The sequence below is a fragment of the Populus euphratica genome, unplaced genomic scaffold (assembly GCF_000495115.2).
Source record: "Populus euphratica unplaced genomic scaffold, PopEup_1.0 scaffold127.1, whole genome shotgun sequence".
Classification (NCBI taxonomy): Eukaryota; Viridiplantae; Streptophyta; class Magnoliopsida; order Malpighiales; family Salicaceae; genus Populus; species Populus euphratica.
The window spans coordinates 381,455-399,554 of NW_011500017.1; the positions used below are offsets into that span (position 1 = coordinate 381,455).

At 32.3% G+C, this 18,100-nt stretch overlaps 1 protein-coding gene across 2 annotated transcripts; it reads right to left on the bottom strand.

The window, feature by feature from the left end:
• Positions 1–5,450: 5,450 nt before the first annotated feature.
• Positions 5,451–16,629, bottom strand: LOC105141756 (MATE efflux family protein FRD3-like). 2 transcript variants are annotated; one of them, XM_011049102.1, is made up of 15 exons: positions 16,460–16,629; positions 16,295–16,427; positions 9,764–9,965; positions 9,457–9,575; positions 8,516–8,806; positions 8,160–8,374; positions 7,907–8,042; positions 7,560–7,656; positions 7,342–7,442; positions 7,019–7,182; positions 6,655–6,726; positions 6,432–6,548; positions 6,243–6,338; positions 6,006–6,127; positions 5,451–5,698 (listed from the first exon to the last, which is right to left on the bottom strand). In XM_011049102.1, exons 3-15 carry the CDS (start codon positions 9,841–9,843, stop codon positions 5,644–5,646), a joined length of 1,665 nt encoding a protein of 554 aa, XP_011047404.1. In that variant the 5' UTR covers positions 9,844–9,965; positions 16,295–16,427; positions 16,460–16,629; the 3' UTR covers positions 5,451–5,643. The 2 variants fall into 2 exon arrangements, with proteins under 2 accessions (XP_011047404.1, XP_011047405.1); XM_011049103.1 differs by having other exon boundaries at positions 8,160–8,353; positions 16,460–16,628.
• Positions 16,630–18,100: the final 1,471 nt, after the last annotated feature.

Genomic DNA, 18,100 nt, shown 5'->3' on the forward strand with positions numbered 1-18,100 from the left:
TTGGCTTTATTCTCTCACTTCTAGCATTCAATGCATGACGGCATTCTCATTTGTGTTAGATCTTCCTAGGGAACGCCAAATCTTCGGTTGTCCGATGACGAACTTAAAAATTATGTTTTATATGATCTTGAACAACTTTTTAATGTTACCGCCATGCCATTACTCTTAAGGATCACGAATTGCCAATGCCAGATGGTCGATTATTAGATGAGATCAAGAATAGACGTTTAAGAAAAGGGCTAATGTATGATGTAAATGATCTGCAAGAACAACATTCCATCTCCTATTCCAAGCCTTAATAAATGTCAGAAACAAGTTTATGAATATGTATTAAATCTATTCTTTCTAAACAAGAAGTTTTGGCTTTTGTCCATGGGCACAGAGGTACTGGCAAAACCATTTTATGGCACACATTAATCACTAGCTAGAATAAGGTCTGAAGGCTTGGTTGTGCTTCTTGTTGCTTCATGTGGGATTGCTTCTTTCCTTTTACCTGGGGCGTCGTACCGCTCAATCAAGGTTTAAAAACTCCACTCTCATTTACTGACACTTCCTCATGTGAGATAAAGAAGAATACACATCTAGCACGGCTAATTGAAATGACATCTTTAATTGTCTGGGATGCGGCTCCTATGAACAATAAATGTTGCCTTGAAGCCTTGGATAGCTCATTAAAAGATGTTCTTACAAGCAGCATAAATGCTCATTTAGTTAAACCATTTGGTGGGAAATCTGTTTTGGGGTGATTTCTGTCGACTCTTACCTCTTAATCCTGGCGGTACAAAGAAGGAAAATCATTAATGCTTCTCTTTCCGGCTCTTCACTCTGGCCACATTTCAAGATTTTCACTATTAACGAGAATATGAGACTTTCATCGAATGGCCTATCTATCGAGGACAGAGACAATTTAATGAAATTTTCTCAATGGATTCTTTTAATTGATAATGGTGATACAGTCGATTTTCCATCATCTGACGATCATGATGAATGCTTTGTTAAGAAACCTGACGATCTACTACTACTTGATGCAAGCTCGGATCCAATTTCATTGACTGTATCATATGTTCATCCAGGCTTTGACAATACCTGCCTCGGATCCTAGCTATTTTAAAGAAAGAGATGCTGTGACAACAAAGAATGCAACCGTTGATGAAATCAATCATTTTGCTCTGAGCATCGTGCCTGGTGAAGAAGAAATCTATCCTAGCACCGACTCTGTTTGCACAACATCAAGTGAAAGCGACAATGCTGATCTTTTATACCCATCAGAGTTTATCGATAGCCTAGAGTTCAATCGTGTTCCTTCACATGTCTTAGCGCTCAAGATCGGCACACCAATAATAATGCTTCGCAATGTAAGCCCAGCAACAGACCTCTGCAATGGAAACAGTGTCACCAAGAGATACCTCGCTTTTCGTGACATCCATTATTGAGGGGAATTTCTATGAACCAAGGGGCTTTACACCTTTGAGAACAGATATCCTAATACAGCTGTTGGTCATGAGGCGGCCATAGATCTCAAATAAGATCTTAAAGCTACTGCAATTGATTCTCTCACACCCACTGTTCCTGGATATTCTTTCAAACTCACAGATTTCGCACCTGTTTTGGCAAAAGGAAAAGGATCACGTCTCTTAACAGGTTTACCATCAACCTTTTCTTTTAAAACGGAATCTTAACCTCCTTTTTTAATGCATAACAAATTACCCTTCTCCTTTATGCGGATGTCACTGGAAGGCTTAAAGGAATTCATCAGCCTATGGAGAAGGTTTTGGTTCATGGCCAGAACCTTGAAGATAAGAGAGAGCTAATTTTTGAAAACATACCGTACACCCTTAATTATTTTTCTATATTGCCTTATAATTTTTTTCAGTTTTATAATGCCCTCTTAATTTTGCTTTTTTAATTTGATTTAATCATTATAGGGCAAACGAAATCCGAATCACTCTATGGGGTAATATTGCTTGTAGCTTTAATGATTCTGCTCTTAATTCTGATTAGCAACCTATCATTGCTGTTTTTATTGGTTTTCGTGTCTGTAAATACCTTGATATGATCAATTTTTTTAATATTATACCATAAAGTATGTAATATTAAACCATTTGTTTTTTTTTTTTGCTTTCTTCCAACATCGTCATCATTTCCTATTTTAATACATTTTCAACTTTAGATGTTTCTGAATACCTTGGAATGATAAAAATCTTTAATATTATAGCATAAAGCATGCCCTATTAAACCATTTTTTATGCTTTCTTACAGCATTGTAATCATTTCGTATCTTAATACATCTTCAACTTTAGATGTTTTACATGCATTCAATTTCTTTTTCTCATTTTAATTTGCAACCTTTCATATCTTTATTTTTTCCTCCCAGGAAAGCCCAATCTATGCGGAACAACTGCATCTGTTTGGTATTTTAATCCAGGCATCCCTGAGATTTTGCCATACCATCATTAGTTAGTCTTCCTCATATTTCTTTTACTGTACGCTTTCATTTCCTATGTTTTTTTTTCCCTTTTATATAAACTGTTGCATAATTGTTCAAACTTTCATACAATGTTCCACCATCAACAAATGCAATTAAATCACTTGACGAGCAAATCACTCTCAGACTATGATTTATTCAATGGTTGGTGGTATGATAGCTGTCCAGAATGTAACAAGACCCTATCAAGAAATAACAATTACCTTCGATGCACTGAGCATGACCTTACCCCGTGCACCTGCTCGGTATAAAAAATAATTTTGTTGCTAAAGATGTTCTAATTTTTTACACTCATCTGCCTTGTGCTTTTGATTCCTTTTCTGCATCCGGGTTCAGACTTGAATTTGTTGTGGTTGATGATCAAGACGTAACAAGCTTCAAAATGGTTGGCAAGACTGCTGAATTTTTTTTATTTAAAATTCCATAAAATAATGGTCGCACCGCTGCCTCTATGGAGCACTGAATCACAGGCTACATTTACTAAAATCAAAATGGGACCATAAAGTTTGATGTATGGTTCTTGACAATCACATATTGTCGACAACAATGCAGCACCACATGTAAGCCAGATTCGAAGTTGGCAAAATATGTAATGCAGGTTGCTTATTCTGATCTGGGAACCTATTCAACGCTGGAATCAATTGGTTTTCCAAAAGTATGTGGTGGATATTTGAAACTCTTGAAAAAACATTGAGATTTACAAGTATTGGAGTCGGTAGTTCGGTCATTCAGATTTCTAGAAATAATTGAATCCTAAACTAAACTTTTTTCTTTGTATGTTCTGCTGTTCAAAATACCAGCATATTTTTACTCATTTCCCTCTTTATGGCCAAGCACACTTCTCATGCTCATCCATGCACAAATTACTTCTTACCTGTGCATGGATAGTAATAGTAGGATATGTGGCTTACAAGTATCGTGACAAAAATTACACCTGCTTACAGTTTCTCTATCATTAACAGCTAATATGTTAGGTTTAGAGGCGAAATTCAACTTTCTTAAATTATAACATCACATTTAACCTCATGACTATTTTTTTTTCATTAATCTAATAAATAGATTTTTATTTTCTTCTTTGCTCATTTATTTCTACATGCAATCCCAGTAAAGTTTTCTACTTTTTTTCACCAACTTACCACATAAATATATCTTTTGCCCTAAATTCCTGCGCTTCCCATAATTTGCTGTTTTCAATTATCATCCCTGCTTATATTCAGCATTTGTTGCAGGTTCTTTTGCTTTTTTACATGTACCTGAGCACTGTTGAACTTTTTTGAGCTGCTAGAAAAAATTCTTTTGCTATATATTTTCTTTCTTGGGCAATCTATGGTGTTCTTCTTTGCATGCTTGGCCTGCCTTCTCTCAGTTTTTTTTTTTTTTTTTGGTTTCGCTCAGGCATGTTTGCTATGTTAGTTTAGGGGTTATATTATTGTCTTACCTTTTGAAGATAAATTGTATTTCATGTTATTTGTCTATAATTCAACTCTTTCCTCATCAGGAATTTCGGTTCATATTATGGCTTATTAATTATTGTTCTTGGTTGTTCACCTCACCGCAGTTCCTTGCTAGAACAATATTTTGTTGGCTCATTAAGTGGTTCTTTAAAACACACTTAGCACAATCATTTTTGCAAACACACTTTATACAATCGAAACCTAAAATGGTTGGAAAACATGGGAAATGAAGCTTGAAAATTTGGATGTTAAAAGATAGAATTATGGATGTAAACATAATAAATATTTTGTGGTGTTGTGGTGAAAATGATGAAAATTAGATTTTTGAGAATTATAATGTGTGAATATTAATTTAACAACATATAAATGGGGATAAGGTTGGTGTAAATAAAAGTTGAGAATTTGAAGTAAATTATATAAGTGAGTGTGTAGGTATTAATGAGAATGAAATATATGTTTGGAATATATGAGTAATCATGCTTTACATGTTAGGGTAGTGAAGGAAAATATTTTAAAGATAAAATTACATTTAGGTAGTTGGTCACTATGATGTCAAGTAAATCAAAATGACTTATAACTAATATTTGTTAAAAATTTTATTTAATGAACGTGAAAATTTTCAGATGTTTAAATCAATAAGTTTATAAAAAAAAATACAATGATATTTTAAAGATAAACTTTAAAAATATAAATGTTAAAAGTAGTAAAATGAACATATTATAAACATGAAGTTTGAAAGATTCATAATATATTTATTATTTATGAGTCTTATCTTTTTACAAAGAGAAAGAATAATATATTTATTATTTATGAGTCTTATTTTTTTGTAAAGAAAAAGAATTAAAGTGTAATTTTATTATTGTAATATTTTGAGTTATATTTTACTCAAAATAATATATATTAAATTAATATAAAATATTAAAAGACTTGCGTGGAGTCCTAAAACAATTTTTAATGAAGTGCTAAGCTTGGGTATGATATTATAAAATATTAAAAGACTTGCGTGGAGTACTAAAATAATTTTTAGTGAAGTGTTAAGCTTGGGTATGATATGATGTTTAAATATACTAAAGATGAAAAATAAATCTAAAAGTACTATATAAATTTAAATATATTGAGCTCAAACATAATAGATCGAGTCCACGAGGATGGTAGATCGAGTCCACGAGGATGCTAGAAATATACTAAAGATGAAAAATAAATCTATAAGTATTATATAAACTTAAATATATTAAGTTCAAACATGATAGATCAAGTCCACAAAGATGTTGGGATGCACACCCAATATAGGCTCAGACTTCTTACTTTAACCCGTGCTTCTCAGATGTTTTGAATTACCAAATTCATTCACTTTGAGCCCTTGTGATATATAAGGCTCTAGCTTGATACGCCATGCATAATAATTTTTTTTTTTTAGGATTTTTGAAGTGTTTTTTTGTTTATTAAATTTGTATCCATGATAACACAAACTTATATTTTCGAAAGAGCAAAGCCGATCTCATTTGTCAATATGTAGAGGGCAACTAAACGTGGCTCTGATTTATGTAGACAAAGATACAAACGTGTGGCAGGATTAACTGCAGAAAGAAGTGCACTGAAGCGAAACGGAATCACACACAAACATATAGTAGACAAAAGAGAAAAAGGTACAGATGGACAAAAAAATGTCACTGCATCACGCAAATTCCTGAGGTTTACGTTGTCCTATGCCAACAATCGCCCTCTGAGAAAGCGCCATGGTCCAGTTCCAGTTCCCATCCTGCAAGATTAGTGGCAATTCCATGTAAATCAAGTTGTAGCATCAAAGAATCAATGAACTATCATAATAAAGACTGCTACATTCCTGAACATTTTTTCTTTTTCATAAATTGTTTGGAATTCTGTTTCAGTTTTGTATGTTTCCAGATATCATAAATCGTTGAAATCAACCGAATTTTGCAGGTTTGGGTCTGAAAGATTACCACAAGGACAACCAATAAAATAGTTTTGGTCCGTCTAATTATCGTGATTTATATTATAAAGAAAAAGAAAGTAGAGAGTCATTTGGTATTAACAAGCAACATTACCTCCATACGCCGGCAAATGTGCGTAGCCCCATGAAGATGGTCAAGGCAACCCAAATTCCAACAAATCCACCCGTTTTAGAGAGAACAAAAATGGCTGCGATGCTTGCTGTGGCCACTAAGACCTGAAGAGAAAATAAATTAAACAAGGGAATTTCATCAGAGAAGAGATTAGGAAGATTTAAGTCACAATAGATCAGTCTGTTCATTTATGGAATGAACAATGGCTGATAAACTTACCATGGAATATGAAGAGTATGCAAAATCAGATGCTCCAAAGTTTACACCATCAAAGACAAAAGCTATCGAGTTAAGGGGTTGTGTACCAGCAACAAACTGATGGGTGGATAGAGCAAGAGATCAGTCTAAGTTGAAAAACATAAAACAGAGAGAGAGAATTTTACTAATGAATTTGTAGATGGGAATTACCGGAATGCCGATGGCTATGATACGAAGAACATCAGGATCTTTTGAAAATATCATGTCACCAAAGTGCAGGGCAAGTCCAACAACCACAGCTAGCCCAAGACCAAGAATAAAACTCATCTTCACAACACCACCAGTCACAATTTAAGAAGCCTGTGGTTATTTTTAGAGGAAAAGGAAAACCAAAACATGGGAGGATGTATCAATACAGATGTTATTGGCGTACCTGTAACACTCGGGCGGCAGCAGTTGTTGCCTTTTGGTAGTCCTTTTCAGCAAATGCACAAGCAATGATTGCCTATAGGAGTTGAAGAAAAACACAATTAATGATTAGTCTGAATGAAAAATTGGAAATTAGACATGTTTTCTGAAAACAGACTACGAGAAGAAGGCTGAGTGTTCTTAAGAGTTAAGAAAATGTGACATGTTTTGAATGATAACCTGTTAAAAGTATGATTGCAGCTCCTGCCAGAATAGTCCTTATGGTATTTTTACCGCATGATAAACAGGAAATGCATTGACAGGGTCTAAAATTGAACACTAATAATCACATAAACCAGGAACAAAAAATCCCTACAGGGTATTTTTACCTGTCCAGCTACAGCCAAGCCATCAGCAAGAAGTGATGATGTCAACCAAACTTGTAAGCAGATCTGGAAGGCAGCCATAGTTGTTGAACCCAGTCGTGCAGCCCTTGATGCTGCCAGGGTCACACAGATTGTGGCCGCTATAACTCGTGCTAACAACAGAAAACCTGCTTCGGGCAGAGAAATGAAGTTAGAGAAAATGCATGGATCGCATGTTCAAAACTTTCGTACTAAGGCAGAAAATTAATTATAATCTAACTACAACCAATGACAAGAAGGAAAATCCTCAAAAAAGTGATCAGAGCAAGAGTGCTTATGCCCCTCACCATTTTTGAGGAACCGACTAAATTGCAAATCTTTCACACTTGGGGGCACAAGATCAATTTTCTTCATCAACCTCCACAAGAGGATCACTGAAATCAAGTACCTATAGGGATTACGAGGAGTGGAAACAAAATTGATAAACACGAGTCCTTTGAAAACTAATCGTTGTAAACATTGAACACCATATTAATTGCACACATGGAAGAATATTAGGACTTACTGGGAAAGGACGTGAGCAATAGCAGCACCACTGACACCCCAGCGACAGACGAAGATAAATATCGGGTCTAAGATGATATTTGTTAAATCTCCTATAACTGTGGCAGACGAAAAGAACCAAAGAAAGAGTTAGTGGAGTCCCAAAATATTAGGCAGTAAAGTTGGATTTATGTCCACAAACAGAATGACGATATTTGTTAAATCTCCTATAAATGTATACGTTTAATATATATGTTAGATTTCACATTGGTCAGAAGTATAGAATGAATCTGCTGAGCACTAAGACATTGCTTATGAAAAGTGGGAATGGATGAAAAGAAGCTGAAACTAAAACGAAATGTCTCTCACCAGTAGCGTATAAAGGGGTTTTTGTGTCTTTAAAGCCTCGAAAGACCCCTTGCATTGCCAATGACAAAAGAACTGCAGGAGAACCTAGAGCTCTCAATGTCAAGTACTTCATTGCAGGGTTTAACATCGCTGAACCCTATCCAATAAAAATGACAGAACCGTCACTTCTCTAATGAATAAATGCAGCAGAAATAAACAGATGCAGGGTAACAGAAATAATACTAGTGAGGAGACTGAAACTGAAGGCACTTACAGATTTCACACCCATAATATGCAGGACAGGTTTTGCCCCAACTATGAGGAATATAGCTTGCACTAGACCAAGAATTCCACCAACAATCAATGCTGTCGACGCTGAGGGGATATGTCGCCTCTCGTTATTTTGTTTGGGATTTACACTTTCTGTGTCAGTATGAGTGGAAGACCTGCTTGTGATTGTCTTGCAATCTGATGGAGAAAACACCGACACTATTTATGCTAGTATGATATGATAATTGTTTTCGTGCTGTCTTTTCAGAAAAATTTAGAATACGGACACATGTTCTAGAAGGCAATGCTATAACTTGGGATAATGGCAGATGATCAATGAGAACGAGAGAGTTTTTGTACCATCCTCCGACAGTGAATCTTTATTTTCGATGTTCTTTTCGTTTTTTGTGGCTGAGCCTTTCTCTAAGCTCTCAAGCATTTCATCATTAGGAACTGATTCTTTCGCTTCACCACTTTTCGAATCTTTCTTCAAGTCCTCAGCCTTCTCTGCTTCAATTTTGGTATTTCTGTGAACTGTATCTTCCTCAGCAACAAAAGAAGTCGTTATACTAACCAATGGGAATATGGTGACTTTTGAGGCCTGATTAAATATGGCAATAGCAACTCCTACAGCAGCTATTTCCACTGGACCTGTGCAAAATAAAAATTAAAATCATCATCAGTGTCAGATCTATTCCCTTGTTGGTGTGTTGCATTAAGCAATAAGATACAGCCGATAGAGTAGAACTGAATAACAATTTGATCATGATCAGTAGGATATTAATCTAGATTATAACAAGTTTTCCTGTCAGAAAAGCTGAGGCAAATGCCTCTGGAATTATTTTTTTGGATAAACAAATAGATACTGTAATTGATTGTGGAGCGATAAGGTCACTGCATTAGGAAAGTGTTCTTGGGGGTTTCCAGGTACGCTAAAGCTACTAAACAGTCATTTTGAGATTTTATAGATTTCCACCATGTTGGTTTCGTTGTGAATGTGCAGTATGAGAGAGTTGCTTTGGTAAAGATCACCAAGTACCTAAACCAGTTTCACTTCTTTTTATTGAACAGCTGAAGGGGAATACGCTAAATGCTGTTAACGGAGACACAGAAAGTTCTGCTGCAGTTCCAGTATGTCAAAAACTTAATCACACTTGGCACCACGAGAAATTTATGCACTTGATGGCAGGATATATAGTTTTAAAAGTTACACAGCAAGAATTGTATTGTCAAAATGCTGCCATTTCGCAATTAAATTCTGCATCTAGCTGACCGAACAATCAGAGGACAGGAGAACAAACCTAGACGGCCAATGAAGGCTGTGTCAATCAGGGAGGCAACGGGATCAGCAGCTAAAGCCATTGCTGCAGGCAATGCAATCCTTATGATCTCCGAACCAAGTTCATCCTTCTTGAATAGTCTGAAAATGGAACCAACTTTAGCTCATAGAACATAAAGTTTCTCTTCACTTGTCTAGAAGAAAACATACAGCCTTAAGTTCCCTCTTACCTCTTAACAGATAAATAGGGAAATCATAAAGAAAAGAAAAAATCAAAAAATCAAAAAAATAAAAAATAAAACCTTGCATTGGACTAAATGAAATTATACCTTGCATCTCTAAAGAAAACAGAGAGTGGCATCTTCGACTTTCTCAGGCCAGCTGGCTGCGAAGCACTTTCCTCAGACATGGTGTTGAAACCTTAAGTTGTAATTGAATGTTACTCCTAGTGTGAAACTTTTCTAGCTCAGCTAAGCTATGTCTGGATGACAACACAGCAATTCAAGTCTTCACAAGCTAAGTTCCTATAACCTGCAGAATGCATGGCATAACAGTGGATCATGATAACGGACTATGTTATAAACCCTGCGAGCAATAATGCTCAAATGCTCAAGTTCAGAAACCAACCTCGTTTTCTACTACGATATGACAATGGATAAATGCAAGAGCGATTGTAGGTATACGAAAAACTAATGGTACTTGTATAGTATAAACAGGGCCCTATATATATATATATTATTCAACTGGGGCTGTGACATATTGTACACTTTATATTCATTGAATTTTTTTTCAGCCGACGCGTCAGCCGGTATTCTCTACATTCTAGATATTGTAGTGACCATAAAAACAACGTTTATGCTCTTTTGACCTAAATCTTCACTGGTAAACTTAATTTTTACATAAAATATTTAAAATAAATTTTAAAATATTGAAAAACTCATAAATGATTTTCAAAAAACAATACAAAAACTTGAAAAAAACTTTTATCGAGCTTAGATTTGGTTTTTAAAATAATTTTAAAGTGAGAAAACACCTAAATTGAATCTCTTTTATCAATTGGAATATTTTAATATTAAAATCAATCATTTTGGTTGTTGAAATTACATGAATGCTACTTTTTTTCTCTCTGCCATCAAGATTGAACATCCTCTCTTTCTCCCTCGCTCCCTCTCTTCTCAATCCAAAACTAACAACTAAAAAAAATGATTTTTTACACCAAAATTAAAATGAAAAATTATTATGAGATTGAATAGGTATAATTTGTAAAGTTGATTGAAGTAAGCTTTTTTGTGATAATTTTGAACCATCACCAATTTGTGGTGCTTTTCTCACTTTGATCATTCATTTGTCAATTTTTTTTTAATTAACAAATTTGATTCAATTCAATTGTTCTTTGATTTTGTCAAAAAAAGGATGCAATCATGCAAAATAAAAGTTTGAGAACCATAATAAAAAAAATAAACTGTAAATCCACAATAAAATGTGAAAAGATAAACATTGTAAGTGTACACAATGAATGATGTTTCAAAATTCAATATACTCATTAATGAAGATTTGAGTGTTTTGATAGTAGATGATCACACATTCATGCAATATTCCATCCCTAGGGAATTGGTGGTCAAAATCTTAGTTCCTGTAAAACAATCATTTTTTTGTGAATTGTGAGACTTTCAGATGAATAAATCAGTGATTTTGTAGTAAGAGATTATAATAAATAAATAAATACACATTAAATTCTAAAATAAAAGGTGTTAGTTAGTCTTTGTGTAATAAATGCTCTGGGAATATATGATAATATAATAACAATTGTGAGCCTTTTACTTGAATAGTTTAGAGGATGTTTATAGCTTTTGTTACTTGAATATTGTTGTTTTGCTAAAAAGGTTGAAAATCTTTTCCTTTTGAATATATTAGTAAAGAAAAAATTCTTTACATCAATACTAATACTGATAAAAATATTTTCTTACACAATATTATTGATAATGAGAATTATCCTTATACATCATTAGTGTTGATAGACAAACAATAGAGTTATAGAAGACTTTTATGCCTTAGTTCATACACAATATTAATATTGATGAGAATTACCCTTACACATCATTAATATCAATTGAAGTATGACTAACTCTTAGAGAAATTCTATATACCTGGGGATGTAAGGAGATGACTACTTTAAACTCTTAAGATTAAATGTTAATGGTTGTAGGGATAACCTTGTGACCCAAATAGGTTCAGTAAAAACCATTGACTATATGTTTGGATGTGAAATGATTCTAAACTCAATGAAATTATTCAAACATCTTTCAATGCCTAAACACCCTTATACTCAGCGTGTAATCGAGTCTAAAAGAGTTGGGTTTGGCATTTTGCTCGACTCACATGTATTTGAGCTTCATGCATAACCGAGCCCAAGATATTTGGATATGGTGCTTTTCCTTACCCTAATGTGTTTGAGGTTAACTCGCAACCAATCTTATAAGAGTTGGGTCTTATATCTTACTAGACTCATAAGCATTTGGGTTTAGCACATTGTTGAGCTCAAGAGAGTTAGGTTAAGCAAGACTTACATGCGTTAGGACTCATTTTATGGTCAAGCTCAAGAAAGATGGGTCCGATATCTTACTAGTCCTACAAACATTTGAGCTCAATACTTAACTGAGTCTAATGATGTTGGGTCCAGAATCTTATCACACCTATATACATTGAGACTTAATGCATAGTTGAGCTTAAGGGAGTTGGGTTTGGACTTAGCACGTAACTAAGTCTAAGAAAGTTGGGTTTGATATTTTACTAGACCTGTATGCTTTTGGACTTAATATGTAACTAAGCCTAGAGGACTTGGGGTTAACATCTTACCAGTTTTATAAGCATTTTGGCTCAACACGTAATTGGGTTTAGAAGAGTTGGGCCTGGCATCTTGCTAACCTGATAGGCATTTAAGCTCAACATGTAGTTGAGCCGAGCAAAATTAGGTTTGATATCTTGCCAAACCCATATATACTTGAACTCAACGTATAGTTAAGCCTAAAAAGATTGGGTCTAGCATCTTATCAATTCTACAAAAGTTTGAGCTCAATACATGCCTCAATTCAAGGATAATGGATCTATAAATAAAATTAGATCCACGTTTCTTAGATTTTGTATTTTATCAGGCTTATATATACGGGGTTATTACTGTATTTTTGACCTTTCAATTCAATACCTTTTTTAAGTAAAAGTGTTGTATTTTGAAATATGTTGATCCATCAACAGTGTTTATAGCAGAACATTTAGGGTCTTTGTAATAATTATGGATACAAAATCTCCCTCCTTGTCTTTGTAATAATTATGGATACAAAATCTTCCTCCGATTCTTCACCAGATAAACCACAAAATCGCTAATATGAATCGCATAGACTTGAAAAATGGAAAACAAGGCCGGCTTTGTGTTCAGTTTTCATAGACATTTCGATGTCCGTAATTGGACTGCTGATACATGTGAGTTCTATAGACAATTCAGTTTTATCCTGGCCTTCGAAACATGTGATTTTCAAATTTTTAATTGAGTGTTAAATTTAAGTGCAAGCTGTTTTGGAGTTTATGATTCAATTAATTAATGTGTGTAATTTAAATATTTATTTTATAAAAAAACTATTATAACTCAAAAAGTAATTTCTTGGATGAAATCTTAACAATAATTTTATATATTATTTAACACATCTTCTTCAACAAAAATTAATTGAATTTAAAATTTATATAAATTCATAACTAATTTGTATTTATTTTTTAAAATTTTAATTAAATAAAGTAAAAATGGTGAGATTTCATCTTGAAAGTTTAAGTAGTTTAAAAACAAATTTATATATTTTTCATTTATAAGAAAAAGTTTCAGTAATCTCTACTTCATATGTTATTGAATTGATGATCATCAATCTCATGATTGTTTCTAAGTGTTTTTTTTTAAAAATTATTTATTTATTTATTTTAAATTAATATATTTTTAGTGGTTTCAAATTATTTTGATGTTTATATTTAAAAATAATTTTTTTAAAATAAAAAAAATCACTAACATATATTTTAATATAAAATATTATTTAACAAATAATTATAATTATACTCTCAAACAAGTATAAAAAATTGCCTTTGAGTTTTAGGAAAGAATATATATAAAAGAGGTGTTGGTTATGTATAACGTTCAATCTTTTCTTGAATGTCTTCATTTCTATCACCACGTTATTTTTTGAAGTATTTTCTTGAGTGATTAATGCATTATAGCATATTTTTTGAAATTATCATCGCAATTATTTGTGTTTAAACGATCATGTAGCAATTAACTTTACAACATCATAATCAATTTGCACATTAATTATAACTTAAATGATTATTTTTAAATTCTTCAAAAATGAAATTTGTGAAAACATCTTTTCATGATTTCGATGCTTTCCATTAAAGGTTATTCTAGAGTAGGTGGGTGACCTGCATGTTTGAATTTTTCTTTTCTTCATAGAGATCCAATTGAGAATTGAATGATAGATGAAAAAAGATGTATCATTTATCTCAAAATAAAAAGTCAGTAGCCTAATGAAAGAAATTGATATTAAAGCTAGATATATTAAATATCATCATAGCCTATATGAAAATTATGCTACTTTATTTTTTTTAATTTTATCTTTATTAATAATTTGAGAATATTATCAAATTTATCTTGTTAAATAATAATATAAATTGTATTTTAACATCTCATCTAACCAATTAAATTTTAAAATTCGGATGATATTTTAATTTGATATCAAAATCTTAATAGTCAAATAATCATGAATTTAAATCTCACTATTTTATTGAGAATATTATCAAATTTATCTTGTTAGATAATAATATAAATTTTATTTTAACATCTCATCTAATAAATTAAATTTTAAAATTCAGATGATATTTTAATTTAATATCAAAATCTTAATAGTCAAATAGTCATGAATTTAAATCTCACCATTTCATTCTAGTTACTAAAATTAAATACAAAACACTTTTTACACGAGAGTATTTAATAAAACATAATATAAATTATATTAGATATTTTTATTTAATAACTTAACTTTTAGATTCATATAATATAATTCTTTTACTTGGCAGAACAAGTCATGAAGAATTCAAAGAAATCCATTAAAAATTGGGGTTTGTCGCTCTTCTATAAGAATATTTTAAAATTTTAATTATTTTTTATATTTTAAATTGTTTTAATCCATTAATTTAAAAAATATTATTTTAATACATTTCAATATTAAAAATATTTTAAAAAATAATCACAATTATAATTCTAAATAGGTATAAGTCGGTCACAAACATAGTAGGAGGAGAAGCGACTGGGCTAATTAGAGAAGAGAAGGGTACTTTCTAAGCAACTCAGCACAAGCCGTTCGAAAACATGTTTTTTTATGAAAGGCAAACCCAGATATATCAAGCTCAGGCTTGTTCATACTTACCATAATTTCATTTGAGACACTGTTGAAAAGTTCCTATGACCCGTTTCAAACATATTTCTATGATACCTCTTGGTGTTTGACACGGTGATTAAAATATTATTTGTATGAAATTTAAAAAATTAATTTTTTAATATGTTTAAAATGTTTTGATTTGTTGATGTAATTTTTTTTAAATTTTTAAATATATTTTAAATAAAAAATGCTTTAAAAAAACAACTATTAACATATAACAAACGGGCTATACAAAGCATACTTTTAAATTTAATTTTTGATGTTTTAATAAGGCTTTTAAGTGTTTTTGTAGACTCTTATTAAATAGCCAACTTTTTCAAGTGTTTTTCTAATGTATTTTTTTAACTAGGTATGAAGAAAGTCACCTTTGTTACTTTTTTTTTTTTTTAACAAAGAGTAAAACTGAAAATTTTAAGAACTATAGGAGTGATAATAAAATTTTAAACTGTGAATAGAAATGAAAACATTGACATGTACACAATGGTAAAAACATCTAATAACAATTTAATCCAATAAAGAAGGATAAGGAGATGGCATCAGAGAGCTGCCCTCTGTGTGTGTGTGTGTGTGTGGTGACAATATCGTAATGTTTTCTAAGGGGTTGGCCAGTCCGTACTTGACCAGTGGCAGAAAATCAACATCCTCGCAGTTAGATTAGAACACACCATGCCCAGTCACAAATTCCCCTTAGCCTCTGTCTCCTATTATCATTGCATAAGAGCCTTCCGAGCCTAGGTTGGGCCATAACCCATGAGCCACATGCACCCTTTAAGTTATAATTTTTGAAAAAAGGAACCACGTTAACTTTGCCTTGAATGGGTTATGACTTTAAGGATGGGTAGGGTTTTTTCAAATTATTTACCAGAAAATGTCTGCGAATGTCACTTCCATTGAGAAACAAGGATGAATTTAGTTCAGGAAAAATTAAAAAATGTTTGTAAGCTTGATTTATCTAGCAAGTTAAGCAATGACATGTTGATTTAACTTTTATTCTAGATCAAGTTTCAAATTAAATTAAAAAGAAGTTTAGGTTTAAATTTACAGGTTTGATTTTTTTTAAAAATAATTTTTTAATTTTTTTTTTAAAATTCTTAAAAATAATAATATTCTAAATTAATTCAATGAATCTAAATTAACTTGTTAAGACTTCAGCGAGTGAGGTGAATAACTTCGTTTTCAATGGACTTATTTGTGGCCTCATCCTGATTCAATTCTAGGGAAAATAAGTAAATAATTTCCAACGTTATTTTAATGGAGCTTATGCTAGAAACGTAAAGTGCATATCTTGACAGCCATAGAAGCATTGATATTAATACAAAATTACTAAATCTCGATCAAGAATTCAAGACGGAACTGAAGGAAATGAAAAAATAAAAATATTTAGCTTACCTTTGCTATCGTAGCGTAACTACTGTGCAAGGCTAGCTCCTTACTACCAGCTTCTGCAAAGCTTTTTCTACCAACCTCCTGAGGATTGCAAGGCAGATACTCACTCTCCAGTCCCCTTTCATGCACACTTTTCCTCACTTTGAAATCTCTGAATTAGCCTATAACAAATTAGCGAGAGTGATCGAGGCACAGAACTTTCGTCCAATTCTAGTCAGAAAATGACAAGTTCCTTATGAAAAACTAAATAATTAAGACCTCATTGAGATGAATCAAAGAAAGAAAATTTTAAGCTATTACGTTGATGATGAAAGAGCAAATTGCAGCTAATTCACTTAAATCATCGAATCGACAATTTATAGACTTGGGGGTAACAATTTCTGGCTTCCAGAAAGGTGGAATTCCACTACCTGTGTTATCCAGCTCTCTAACCTAATTGTCTATCTTTTTGCTAAAAAATTTAGTGCTTATAGAATGTAACGCGAGAGCTTTTTCCAGATTGCGCGCCGCGTAGGATCCCAATTCCGCATGCTTACAATTTTAGATTACATGATCTGATGGCTATTGCCAGTTGCAGAAAATGGGAATTCTGTTGTATAGAAATAGAAATGTAATGGAGATACAGGGGGAGATAAAAAACATCAAAATATATCACAATCAAATAAATTATTAAATATTTCATTTTACTCTAATTGTTTCAAAAATATTTCTTTCTTTTACATGCATTCCCTTAAATGGCACAGATCTGGAATCTTCTCACTATAGTTAATTAGCATCATACAATCATAAAATTAATATGGTTTATATATGATGGATGAACATTTATTGCTTGCTTGTTTGAAACTATCCTCTAAAGATAGCGGAACATTAGAAAGTTAAGATCCATTGTTTATAGGCTCAGCTAAACGTTGAGCTCAAATATATATGAGTTTGGTGAATGACCTAACTTATCGTTTCTGAACTCAGTCACGCATTGAACCCAAATATTTATGAGTTTGTTGAGTTGCTAGATCCATTGTTCTTGGACACAACTAAACACTGAGCTTAGATGCCTTCTAATAGATCAGAGATATTTTCTCCTAATGAGACCATAAATATTTTTATCTTGGTAGGACTGTAAATCAGAAATATTTTATTCTAATGGAACATGCCAACCTTTCCCTTACAAGGAAGAGAAGCACCTGAGGGTATAAAAGGAGGAAATAAAAATGATTGTGTCAAGTTTAAATTTTTCTCTTTGCTTTAACAATGGGAATTCAATCTTAATAGATAAATCCTTATTAAAATGGATAATTGATTTTTCTTAAACTAATTCTAATTTAATCATCAAAGAATCTCTAAATAGATAAAATGAGATATTTTTCAGGTAACGATGATGATTTACCCATACTTTCACCATGGAAGGTTAAGTCAGATTATCAAAATCAGGAGATTAATGACTTTATCTCGGACCTAGGCTTGACCTTCATGGCTATGAAGTAAAACGTGACCTTATCATTGGCATCGTCTGTAGAAAAATAATCAAAAAGCTATTGATCACTCCTTTAGGAACTAGAACGTTATCATTCCTAATTACCATCGGATTTAAAACCTTGAAGTTTTGAAAGATTTTCAACAAGTACCAATGAGATGTTAGTTCAAATAGTATAACTTTAGAAGTTATTACAAATTAGTGACTTCATTGCCATTATCATTCATAATTACTATCAAAGTTGGAACTTCAAGGTTTTGGAAAGCCTTCAATGACTACCAACAAAATGAGTTTAATTCATACAACTTCAGAAGCCATTGTTAACTAAGGACTCTTGC